This window comes from Haliotis rubra, unplaced genomic scaffold, assembly GCF_003918875.1.
Source record: "Haliotis rubra isolate DU_JTF1 unplaced genomic scaffold, ASM391887v1 Scf867, whole genome shotgun sequence".
Taxonomy (NCBI): Eukaryota; Metazoa; Mollusca; class Gastropoda; order Lepetellida; family Haliotidae; genus Haliotis; species Haliotis rubra.
In genome coordinates, this window is record NW_025767598.1 from 253,460 (window position 1) to 267,395 (window position 13,936).

The 13,936-nt window shown below is 40.7% G+C and overlaps 1 protein-coding gene across 1 annotated transcript in view; it reads left to right on the top strand.

The window, feature by feature from the left end:
* Nucleotides 1-13,936, top strand: part of LOC124263055 — a 113,360-nt gene that overhangs the window by 41,680 nt on the left and 57,744 nt on the right. Inside the window, 1 exon segment of the mRNA XM_046697670.1 lies at nucleotides 4,710-5,459. Coding sequence (XP_046553626.1) covers nucleotides 4,751-5,459 — 709 coding nt within the window. The 5' untranslated portion in view covers nucleotides 4,710-4,750.

Sequence of the window (13,936 nt, forward strand, 5' to 3'; positions counted from 1 at the left end):
GGTGCCCTGATTGAACCATGTATACAATGACACATTACCTGTAGAGCACTTGCCACTGGATCAGGGTCACATTGTTACAGGTGCCCTGACTGAACCATGCATATAATGACATATTACCTGTAGAGCACCTGCAACTGTATCATGGTCACATTGTTACAGGTGCCCTGATTGAACCATGTATACAATGACACATTACCTGTAGAGCACCTGCTACTGAATCATGGTCACATTGTTACAGGTGCCCTGATTGAACCATGTATACAATGACACATTACCTGTAGAGCACCTACTACTGTATCATGGTCACATTGTTACAGGTGCCCTGATTGAACCATGTATACAATGACACATTACCTGTAGAGCACCTGCTACTGTATCATGGTCACATTGTTACAGGTGCCCTGATTGAACCATGTATACAATGACACATTACCTGTAGAGCACCTACTACTGAATCATGGTCACATTGTTACAGGTGCCCTGATTGAACCATGTATACAATGACACATTACCTGTAGAGCACCTACTACTGAATCATGGTCACATTGTTACAGGTGCCCTGATTGAACCATGTATACAATGACACATTACCTGTAGAGCACTTGCTACTGGATCAGGGTCACATTGTTACAGGTGCCCTGACTGAACCATGCATGCAATGACACATTACCTGTAGAGCACCTGCTACTGTATCATGGTCACATTGTTACAGGTGCCCTGACTGAACCATGTATACAATGACACATTACCTGTAGAGCACCTACTACTGAATCATGGTCACATTGTTACAGGTGCCCTGATTGAACCATGTATACAATGACACATTACCTGTAGAGCACCTACTACTGAATCATGGTCACATTGTTACAGGTGCCCTGATTGAACCATGTATACAATGACACATTACCTGTAGAGCACTGGTACTGATAGATCATGGTCACATTGTTACAGGTGCCCTGATTGAACCATGTATACAATGACACATTACCTGTAGAGCACCTGCTACTGTATCATGGTCACATTGTTACAGGTGCCCTGACTGAACCATGTATACAATGACACATTACCTGTAGAGCACCTGCTACTGTATCATGGTCACATTGTTACAGGTGCCCTGACTGAACCATGTATACAATGACACATTACCTGTAGAGCACCTACTACTGTATCATGGTCACATTGTTACAGGTGCCCTGACTGAACCATGTATACAATGACACATTACCTGTAGAGCACCTGCTACTGTATCATGGTCACATTGTTACAGGTGCCCTGATTGAACCATGTATACAATGACACATTACCTGTAGAGCACCTGCTACTGGATCATGGTCACATTGTTACAGGTGCCCTGACTGAACCATGTATACAATGACACATTACCTGTAGAGCACCTGCTACTGTATCATGGTCACATTGTTACAGGTGCCCTGATTGAACCATGTATACAATGACACACCTGTACCTGTACTGAGCACATTGTTACTGCCCTGACTGAACCATGTATTACCTGTAGAGCACCTGGGTCACATTGTTACAGGTGCCCTGACTGAACCATGTATACAATGACACATTACCTGTAGAGCACCTGCTACTGTATCATGGTCACATTGTTACAGGTGCCCTGACTGAACCATGTATGCAATGACACATTACCTGTAGAGCACCTGCTACTGTATCATGGTCACATTGTTACAGGTGCCCTGATTGAACCATGTATACAATGACACATTACCTGTAGAGCACATGCAGCTGGATCAGGGTCACATCATTACAGGTGCCCTGACTGAACTGTGTATACAATGACACATTACCTGTAGAGCACATGCAACTGGATCAGGGTCACATCATTACAGGTGCCCTGACTGAACTGTGTATACAATGATGCAGGCAAGATGGTAGCAGTCAGTGACATATTAAATGGGATTGTGTGACAAAATGTGTTCATGTTTCTTGATGTTTTATAACAAGTCCGTGTTGAGGTATTTTATGAAAGTGACAGTGTGTGACAATTGTGGTAACTATACCAGAGAAACAGATTACAGCATTACATCTATGTCAGAAATGCAATCACATTTAGAGATTGTAATGAATGAGCTGGTCAAACATGAGAAATTATTCCCCGTGTGGGAATTACATTTGCTGTTGGTTCTCCCTCCCTTCGTCACTCTTTCCATAGATTTGATTACTCTATTAGCAGCAGAGAAGTACATGACGTTTCAGTAAGCCTGTTCTGATGCTAATTGTTGTGTTATGGTAATGTCGCAATGTTGAAGTCATAGTGTGCTGAATACAATTTGGTCATCTAAATGTTGCTGGTGTTAAAGTATTTTTACACTACAAACCAAACATGCCAGATTACAATTCATCTTCAGTTTTCTTGACAATATCAGTGTATGTGCCCTGCTTGTAATGTGCTCCATCAAGTGTACTGATGATGGAATAGTTGCCATTTCCAATCTAGGAAAGTCATGTGACCAGGGAATCTGCAATTGATTTTTGTCCAATTAGATAAATTCACTGAATGAAATTATAGCTTGTAATAAAATTGAGGGTAACATGGTGTAAAAACACAATCATTGATGCTTTTTCTAACCAATGATGAGTTATTAAGTTGTAACACAGAACCCCACAATTCTCTGCATGTTTGGCTGTCATCATCACAGGTTTCACAGTACCCTGCTAATGAATCACTCACATATGCAGTCTGCCACGTCAAAACTAGTCCTGTGTCGAGTGAAGTTTGGTTCATTCTAGTAAGGTCATATGTGATGGTCCATATAATTACAGAAATCATCAGAAAATGGTGTTTGATTTACACATGTTTTATTCAGTGAAGAAAGGGATTAGGAACAAGCTATCCAACTTAAGGTAACCATCTCCTGGAATGGTGTTTGATCTAGTATACTTAAAAGTTCTGGGCCCAGACTATTACAACTTTTGTGAATATGATGTTGTCATTTATGTGGGTGAGTGCATGTTTCATATGGAGTTTAATCTCAATCAGCTACTGTGGTGTTCCTTGTGTTAGTGACATTCAGTATAGGTACGCTCGATATAGGTATGTCATGGCTGATGCCAGTCATTGGTGACCATGGTCATTATCAAGTAATGATAACAGCAGCATATGTGTGGCATGTGGTCCTGTATTGGCATGTGGTCCTGTGCACAGAGCTCAGGTCACAAATCAGTTGAAGTTAAGCAACTTCAAGCTCGGACAGTCCTTGGATGGATGACCGTGTTTGGGAGCTTGAGTCCTGAGAGTTTCTAGTACTTCAGTCCTGCCCCACAAGGAAGCACATGTGATACATGTGGTCTCACCTCAGGCAAGTGAGTTTGTTCAAAATTGCCTCTGTTCACCCAGCAGAAAATGGGTATCCGGTTGGATAAAGTCATGTGACTATAACCTTCTGAGAAATAATGGAGAGAACATAATTAACTGAAGTTGATCAAGTGGGAAATCAGGCCTCACTGCAGAGATGAGTGCATGGGGTGTAGAGGACAGTTCTGTTGGCTGCAGGAGCCTGCAGTGGGGGAGGAGTGGGAGGAGGCAGACGTCAATTAGTCTTAATACTCTTATCAGCTACATACTCAAACAATAGATACTTCTCTCCTGGTGCATTGCAGAAAATGGCCAGATGATGTTCAGATGTGCATAATCAATCTTTCACAAAAAGAGGTGGCAAAGATGTTTGGCATGGTGGAATGAGCTGCAGAGCTGCCCGACACTGAGTGGAGCTGTTCTCCAACACTGACATATATACAATGGGGAGCATTTGATAGACTTGTATTGATCTCAGTTGATAATCAGATTGTGGGGATATGCTCGGTTGAGTTTCACAGTGAACGTCACCCTGTCAGTCATTATGTCACCCCATCTAGAATTGCCCAGTTTATACATTTGCCAGTTAGTGGTTATTTCTAGAACATATAGTGTTTAAGATCGTATTGGTTTGAAGAAAACACTTTATTCAAAGTTGATTTGAGCAGACTTTTATTGATACTCAGTGCAATGATTAAATTTCAATATGAAAGTAAATGTCATTAGCAAATTTGATTAGTTTAGTGCTGCATCTGGCCCAGGGAAGTCAGTAAAACATTACCTCCAGCATTCCTGCATGTCTTTGAAACTGAAGTATGTGGATAAAGATTCACAAAATGGCCATCATTTCATTTTGATAAGCTCAGACATATCATTACTGTAGGCCCTGAGACTATGTAATCATCACTAATAGCTTTATGTGGAGTTAGTATGGAGATTTCAGGTCTGTAATTAATGACATTCACAGCAGACGTGTATGTTATATAACATGGTTTACACTTATATCATTTACAGAAAATACTGACTGAGCTGCTAATCCCATTAATCCTTGAAGTGTGGGCTCAGTGGCTGTTTGGCTAGTGTCAAAGACGCTGGTGCTTCCTTGTGGATGGTGACTCATGGATTATAGTTCTCATGGGATGTAGATGTTGAGGAAAACTGAATATATATGGCCAGCATATGCTGTGCACTTGCAGAGCCTACAAATGGGATGACATGTCGCTTTGACCAGTGGCCCATGTCCCGTAACATTTCTTTTGGACAGCTCCACAAAGAATGGTCAATGTCAAGGCTAAAATCTACTTTCCCGTCTTGTAGACACAAACAGTTTGCACCAGCTGCATATGGAGGTGTTGTAGCTCATGATGTATCATTTGTTGTGTTGTAGATGATGACGCTCCCAACGTGACATGCCGAGGGTGAAGGAACATGAGGATCAAGGTGTACAATGTCGGTGACAGAGAGGTGGTCACATATCACATCATTCTTCTGTTGGGGGAAATTGATGACTGTCTGGACGATGGCGTCCTGGATGTGTGGAACTCCAATGACATGTCCAGGCGCCGCTACCAGTGGCCTGTGGTTGAGGGCTGCTTTAAGGTGCTTATGGAGCTGAAACTGGGTGAAAACATCCTTAGTGTTCAATTTGAGGATGAGGTATTGACGTTGTCGCTCATATTTGAAGAACCCAAAATTGCCCACTTTGTCCGCCCAGTTTATATTGTATTGTCTGACGATGATGGCTATTTTCAAGGCCCTGATGACGAAGATTGCTCACCTACTAGTGCCATTCGGAGGATTACACTTGGAGCCCAGTTGATACAGACATTCACTGCAGAGAAAATGAAAGAACACGGTTTTGGCCGGCAGACATTCCAGCTGGAAACTGGTGATGACAATGCCCCTTTGTGTCACTTATTTCGCAGTAAGCTAACAACAGAACAAGCATATGCTATGTCTGGGAATGATCTGTGGAGCCATTTTGCCAAAGAGTTGATGACATCCCACTTACGAAATAAGGACAAGTGCAAATGGTATTGTTTTATGTCTTTCACTCGCTATCAGCCTCCTTCTGATACCGACATTCCAAAGACACACAGTGAGATATTACGCTACACAAAAGGACACACAGCATTAGGTGAGTCACGATTTTTTATCATTATTCCCTTCTGGTCAGCATGCTGAAGGTTTCAGTGAAACTGTTTGAGATTGAAAAATCTATGATTTCCTTTTAAGTATGTGATCTGTGTCTTCAGTGGAGCATTCAGGAAAATGTGTTCTTCATTCGCTATCATGCTGTGACAGAGATTCATAAAGGATATTCAAGTATGAGCTGGATGTGAGATGATTATACAAACACTTTACACCATGATCCAGACGGGACGTTCCCTTGGTAGATTGGTGTTTGAGGCTTGTCAATATATGTCGAACTAGTTGCCCATAGTTTGTAGAGTTGTGTGGGATGGCATGGAGAGAAATAGTTTGCGAGAATATTGTGAAACATTGATTATAGTGTCTGTGGAGGATGCCTTCTTAAGTTGCCCCAACTTGTGCCAGGAAGGAGGAAGCCAGTCTGATCCTGGCTGCCGTGACCATAATTCCACAGTTACCATGAAGTGATTGTGGTTTGTATGCCACTTCATTTGTTAGGGTTCAGTACATAATGACGATTGCCTGAGGGTCATCTTATTCCATGACTTGTCCTGTGTGCTCAAATGTTGTCTAGGAACATTTATTGGTGTTCTTGTCATGAGAAAGCAACTGGTTATAAACCCCAAGTAATCTGTGAGCTGCGAGAGGAGTGGCTCTTACAGCTGGGGCTGTGGCAATCAGCACTGGTACACGTTCCTTTCACAATATTGACTAGGGAGTGATTGTGCACGGCATGCATCATGCAGCATTGTCTAAGAAAGATTTTAATGGTGCATAGTTAGAACATTTCTGAAACAACTACAGCAACTATAGTCTGTTTGCAGTGAAAGCGTACTGATGAATTTCACTTTAAACAAAAAAATGTAAATCAAATAAAGTAAAATTAAGATTGCGAATCCTCATAATTTTACCTTGCCAAATGAACATTTAAAATTCAGAATTTATTCAACATAGGATAAAAGTTGTTTAACAAACGATCATAGTTACAAATCGCTATTACTGGTTTGTATTACAAAGGGGTAAGCGCAGTAGTTGGAACAGTGAAACAAATGCACGTGCAGTACGTGATGAGTGTTAACTTAGACCAACCCCACTTGTTCTTGGAGTTTCATTTAATGTGCATACCCCCTTGTAATACAAACCAATACTAGCAATTTGAAACTATGATTGTTTGTTAAAAAACTTTTATCCTATGTTGAATGAAATTCTCAGAGTTAAATGTTCAAATGGCAAGGCAAAATTGTGAGGATTTGCAATCTTAATTTCACTTTATTTGATTTACATTTTTGTTTAAAGTGGAATTCATTGGTACGTTTTCACTGCAAATAGACTATAATTATAATATGGAGTGCTGGTAGATATCTGATAATACTACAGCAATCAATACACAGTGCTGGTAGATATCTGATAATACTACAGCAATCAATACACAGTGCTGGTAGATATCTGATAATACTACAGCAATCTATACACAGTGCTGGTACAGCAATCAATACACAGTGCTGGTAGATATCTGATAATACTACAGCAATCAATACACAGTGCTGGTAGATATCTGATAATACTACAGCAATCAATACACAGTGCTGGTAGATATCTGATGAGGGTACAGCAATCAATACTACGGCAATCAAGTGCTGGTAGATATCTGATAATACTACAGCAATCAATACACAGTGCTGGTAGATATCTGATAATACTACAGCAATCAATACACAGTGCTGGTAGTGCTGGTAGATATCTGATGAGGGTACAGCAATCAATACACAGTGCTGGTAGATATCTGATAATACTACAGCAATCAATACACAGTGCTGGTAGATATCTGATGATACTACAGCAATCAATACACAGTGCTGGTAGATATCTGATAATACTACAGCAATCAATACACAGTGCTGGTAGATATCTGATAATACTACAGCAATCAATACACAGTGCTGGTAGATATCTGATAATACTACAGCAATCAATACACAGTGCTGGTAGATATCTGATAATACTACAGCAATCAATACACAGTGCTGGTAGATATCTGATAATACTACAGCAATCAATACACAGTGCTGGTAGATATCTGATAATACTACAGCAATCAATACACAGTGCTGGTAGATATCTGATGAGGGTACAGCAATCAATACACAGTGCTGGTAGATATCTGATAATACTACAGCAATCAATACACAGTGCTGGTAGATATCTGATGAGTACAGCAATCAATACACAGTGCTGGTAGATATCTGATAATACTACAGCAATCAATACACAGTGCTGGTAGATATCTGATAATACTACAGCAATCAATACACAGTGCTGGTAGATATCTGATAATACTACAATCAATACACACAGTGTGCTGCAATCAATACACAGTGCTGGTAGATATCTGATAATACTACAGCAATCAATACACAGTGCTGGTAGATATCTGATAATACTACAGCAATCAATACACAGTGCTGGTAGATATCTGATAATACTACAGCAATCAATACACAGTGCTGGTAGATATCTGATGATACTACAGCAATCAATACACAGTGCTGGTAGATATCTGATCATATGGGGTACAGCAATCAATACACAGTGCTGGTAGATATCTGATAATACTACAGCAATCATCTATACACAGTGCTGGTAGATATCTGATAATACTACAGCAATCAATACACAGTGCTGGTAGATATCTGATAATACTACAGCAATCAATACACAGTGCTGGTAGATATCTGATAATACTACAGCAATCAATACACAGTGCTGGTAGATATCTGATAATACTACAGCAATCAATACACAGTGCTGGTAGATATCTGAGTGCTGGTAGAATCAATACACAGTGCTGGTAGATATCTGATAATACTACAGCAATCAATACACAGTGCTGGTAGATATCTGATAATACTACAGCAATCAATACACAGTGCTGGTAGATATCTGATAATACTACAGCAATCAATACACAGTGCTGGTAGATATCTGATAATACTACAGCAATCAATACACAGTGCTGGTAGATATCTGATAGCAATCAATACACAGTGCTGGTAGATATCTGATGAGGGTACAGCAACAGCAATCAATACACAGTGCTGGTAGATATCTGATAATACTACAGCAATCAATACACAGTGCTGGTAGATATCTGATAATACTACAGCAATCAATACACAGTGCTGGTAGATATCTGATAATACTACAGCAATCAATACACAGTGCTGGTAGATATCTGATAATACTACAGCAATCAATACACAGTGCTGGTAGATATCTGATGAGGGTACAGCAATCAATACACAGTGCTGGTAGATATCTGATAATACTACAGCAATCAATACACAGTGCTGGTAGATATCTGATGAGGGTACAGCAATCAATACACAGTGCTGGTAGATATCTGATAATACTACAGCAATCAATACACAGTGCTGGTAGATATCTGATGAGGGTACAGCAATCAATACACAGTGCTGGTAGATATCTGATAATACTACAGCAATCAATACACAGTGCTGGTAGATATCTGATAATACTACAGCAATCAATACACAGTGCTGGTAGATATCTGATAATACTACAGCAATCAATACACAGTGCTGGTAGATATCTGATAATACTACAGCAATCAATACACAGTGCTGGTACTAGTGGTAGATGTCTGATAATACTACAGCACCCAACGGAGAAAGATGGTAGATATCTGATGAGGGTACAGCAATCAATACTCAGTGCTGGTACTAGTGGTAGATGTCTGATAATACTACAGCAATCAACAGAGAAAGCTGGTAGAAATCTGATAATACTACAGCAATCAACAGAGAAAGCTGGTAGATGTCTGATAATACTACAGCACCCAACAGAGAAAGCTGGTAGATATCTGATGAGGGTACAGCAATCAACAGAGAAAGCTGGTAGATGTCTGATGAGGGTACAGCAATCAATACTCAGTGCTGGTAGATATCTGATAATACTACAGCACCCAACAGAGAAAGCTGGTAGATATCTGATGAGGGTACAGCAACCAACAGAGAAAGCTGGTAGATGTCTGATGAGGGTACAGCAATCAACAGAGAAAGCTGGTAGATGTCTGATGAGGGTACAGCAATCAACAGAGAAAGCTGGTAGAAATCTGATAACACTACAGCAATCAACAGAGAAAGCTGGTAGATGTCTGATAATACTACAGCAACCAACAGAGAAAGCTGGTAGATATCTGATGAGGGTACAGCAATCAACAGAGAAAGCTGGTAGATGTCTGATGAGGGTACAGCACCCAACAGAGAAAGCTGGTAGATGTCTGATGAAGGTACAGCACCCAACAGAGAAAGCTGGTAGATGTCTGATGAGGGTACAGCAATCAACAGAGAAAGCTGGTAGATATCTGATGAGGGTACAGCAATCAACAAAGAAAGCTGGTAGATGTCTGATGAGGGTACAACAATCAACAGAGAAAGCTGGTATATGTCTGATGAGGGTACAGCAATCAACAGAGAAAGCTGGTAGATGTCTGATGAGGGTACAGCAATCAACAGAGAAAGCTGGTAGAAATCTGATAACACTACAGCAATCAACAGAGAAAGCTGGTAGATGTCTGATAATACTACAGCAACCAACAGAGAAAGCTGGTAGATATCTGATGAGGGTACAGCAATCAACAGAGAAAGCTGGTAGATGTCTGATGAGGGTACAGCAATCAACAGAGAAAGCTGGTAGATGTCTGATGAGGGTACAGCAATCAACAGAGAAAGCTGGTAGATGTCTGATGAGGGTACAGCAATCAACAGAGAAAGCTGGTAGATGTCTGATGAGGGTACAGCAATCAATGCAGAGTGCTGGTAGAGATCTGATGAGGGTACAGCAATCAATACACAGTGCTGGTACTAGTGGTAGATGTCTGATAATACTACAGCACCCAACAGAGAAAGCTGGTAGATGTCTGATGAGGGTACAGCAATCAACAGAGAAAGCTGGTAGATATCTGATGAGGGTACAGCAATCAACAGAGAAAGCTGGTAGATGTCTGATGAGGGTACAGCAATCAACAGAGAAAGCTGGTAGATGTCTGATGAGGGTACAGCAATCAACAGAGAAAGCTGGTAGATGTCTGATGAGGGTACAGCAATCAACAGAGAAAGCTGGTAGATGTCTGATGAGGGTACAGCAATCAACAGACAGTTTATACACAGCATAAAGAGTGAAGACCAAACATCTGCTAGATTAAAGAGTTGTCTTTCTGTTACTAGGACTTTATTCAGTATGAAGCACAAAACACAGCCAGCTTTAGTACATGTTTAAAACGTTGTGGCTAGCTTTAGTACATGTTTAAAACATTGCGTAGTTTGTAAAGATTACTGCTAAAATTAGCTCCTCCCAATTAGATTTAGAATCTGACTGGGCTTGGTAAGATGTCCCCTGGGTATGGTGTTGAGCAGGAAGCAAATCAAGCAAGCTTCAGCCAAATATTGTGACAGTCTGCAGCCAGCGATCAACAGAAAATATGAACCCATGAATGTTAAGCTGTGGGAAGTGACTGATGCTAAAATAACTGTTGAGTGGTGTCCGTGCTATCGGAATCGATCAGTCATCTTCCCACCAGACATAAGGAAAACAAGGAGCAAATACCCACTTGTCTACAGATGCAGGGCTGTGTGCTTGCCTCTGACTGGACATGTTACCTGACATTATTGATGTCCGCAACCTGTCCAACTGCATCCTACGTCAACCTTCAGGTCTAGGGGGAGTTTAGTTACTTCAAAAATGGGAAAGAAAACTGCCCTGTTAGTAATTAACTTGTCTATTCAAAAAATGCTTAGCTATTTGCAGGATATTTGTGAGTTATGGCTAAATCTATTTTTGTGCAATTTTTAAAGGGCTCGGTAAAGCTGAAAATGAAGCTCAGTTTACCCAGCTTCAATCGAAACATCAGTGGAATCAGATCAAGGTAAACATTGGAGTATAATTATTTTTGATACTGATATAGAAAGGAGACCAGTACAGGCAGCCATATTTTAGCAGTACAACATTAAGGGTATCTTTTATTCAGATTTCCATTCAAATTTCAGATAGCAACTGATGAGCTTGCTGCAGGTATTTAAACTGTGAAATACAAGCTTCAATGATTATTAAGTCAGGGAAAAGAGACTGTCACTTGGGAAATTACATTTCACAAACATGCCATCTTTCATTGATTCTTTTCAGATGTTAAGTGTTTTTTAGTAGAGTATTGATTTTATTTATATTACTGTATTTGTACTCAGGTCTCTTTAACAAATAATATTTTTGCCTTTTATATTTTTGCATTTGGATTTTAAAAAATCCATTGACATTCAAAACATTTATAAAGTGACAGTCAGTCTCCATTTGTCTTGCTAATAATTGTAGACACTTGTGATCAATGTGATCTCTATTCATCAGCTTGATTTTCAGTTTGCCCATATGATGACAGCTTTCTGTAATGAGACAGCAATTGTGTTGACTTGTACACTGAGTGAGTGTCTGACAAGTACCTACATGAAGGCCACATCAAAGGCCTGTCATTGTCAGCTCCCGATCAGCTACGATGCATGCTTTGTGGGAGGCTGGACTTCAGGTCAAGTCAGAATGGAAACTGATCATATTACTGAAGGAGATGATATCTTCTTGGCTCTTAATAAAGACTGCATCGTAGAAATAACAGTGTGTGTCACACACACTGACGTAGAATTGAGCTGTTACTAAAAGTAACCTAAATATCTTGTTTTCACAAATGACATTGTTCATCAGCACAAATAGACATGGCTACTATGGGTGGAAGCTACTTCAGGATCCTATCGTTCATTAGTGCTGGTATTGGCATACAACCTGCGATACGATACATCACAATACTAAAATTTTTGTCACGACAATATATTGCCAAAGTATTGTGCACTGAAGCTGCGATACGATACGAATCCTGATACAAGGGTGGCAATACAATACGTATCATGATACTAAAATCTTTAATTCCAACACCAACTATAAAACACCTTAAGATCAAAACAAAACCATTTAAAAGTATTTTGTCAAATTCCGTCAGCATTTTTCAATGTCCATTCAGAAATGAGATAAATAAGTTCATACGCAGACTTTGTGAATGTTAAGAAAATGCAAGCTCTATGTTTGACACAGTTCCTGATGCAAGAATTTCCGAGAAACTTATGAAGGGAAAATAAGTATGCATACATTTTAATCATCAAACAAAAGTAAGTCTTTCATGACAGATATCGCGATTCTGCAATATTCAAAGTAAAACAGCGATATATCGTGGCCCATTTGAAGTATCGTATCGGGATATATGACAATGTAAAACCCTGTATTGATTCACCGTATCGGCAGCCCAATTGGTTTGATGCATCGATGCGTATCAATGAATCGTCACACCACTATCGTTCATTGTAATGACCTGTTAGGTCAGCTTACATGCATGCTTTGAACAGATCTTTAACAACAGTGCTTCACAAAGTTAGGATTAATATGATGCCAAATGCACAACAACAACAGCAACATTTCAAATGTTCATATCAACAGAAACTTTGTAAGGATCAATTGGTCATAGTATTGTTCATGTAGCTTAGTAAGTGGTCCATGGCTACAAGCATCCTAATGGTTTGATGAGTGCTGGTTATGTTTAGTGTGGCCTGGAGCTACCAGATCCAACCCCAAGACAGGGTTTTCGAGAAAAAAATCACCAGTATGTCGATGCAAGTGCACTCGAATTAGAGATACACTAGGTACATAGATATAGAACACAACAAAATGCCCGGAACCAAGCTATCGCGCGAAGCCTATGCCAAGATCCGATCGGGTCGTTTGTCCCTTCGGGAAGCGAAGAGGAAGTACCACATATCACAAGCCAGATATACGTGAATCCGAGGTGGTATAGACCCCGAGCCACAGACAACGACAACTTCCGACATGGTCTTCGAGCCTGCTGGAGAAGTGTCGCCCTATGTTGCTTTCCGACCGAGAGAAACAAATCCTGGAGCAATCAGGACACACCTTCTACAAGCGGTACCAGATCCCTCGCCAGTGTCTCAAACTCTATTTGCTGTGCTTTCGTCCACTCGTAGAAGACGGCAAAATAGTCGATTTCGTCTACATCTACCCACCCCACCAATTTCGACCCGCAGCAGGCAAACTCCGAATCGTTCTCGCCGACGACTACTACCCGGAACCCAAGGACAGACACAATCGATGCACCGACTACACACTTCAGGAGGAGCGACTTCCACTCGAGGTTCCGGAAGGAATCGTGTTCGATGGCTGTTTCTCGAACATAGAGAGCCTGTACGACGACGCCTGTGCTTTTTCGAGCATACGGTACAAATCACAATCCTATCCCAATCCTGGGGCGGTGGGGTAGCCTAGTGGTTAAAGCGTTGGCTCGTCACGCCGAAGACCCGGGTTCGATTCCCCACATGGGCACTGTATGTTAAGCCCATT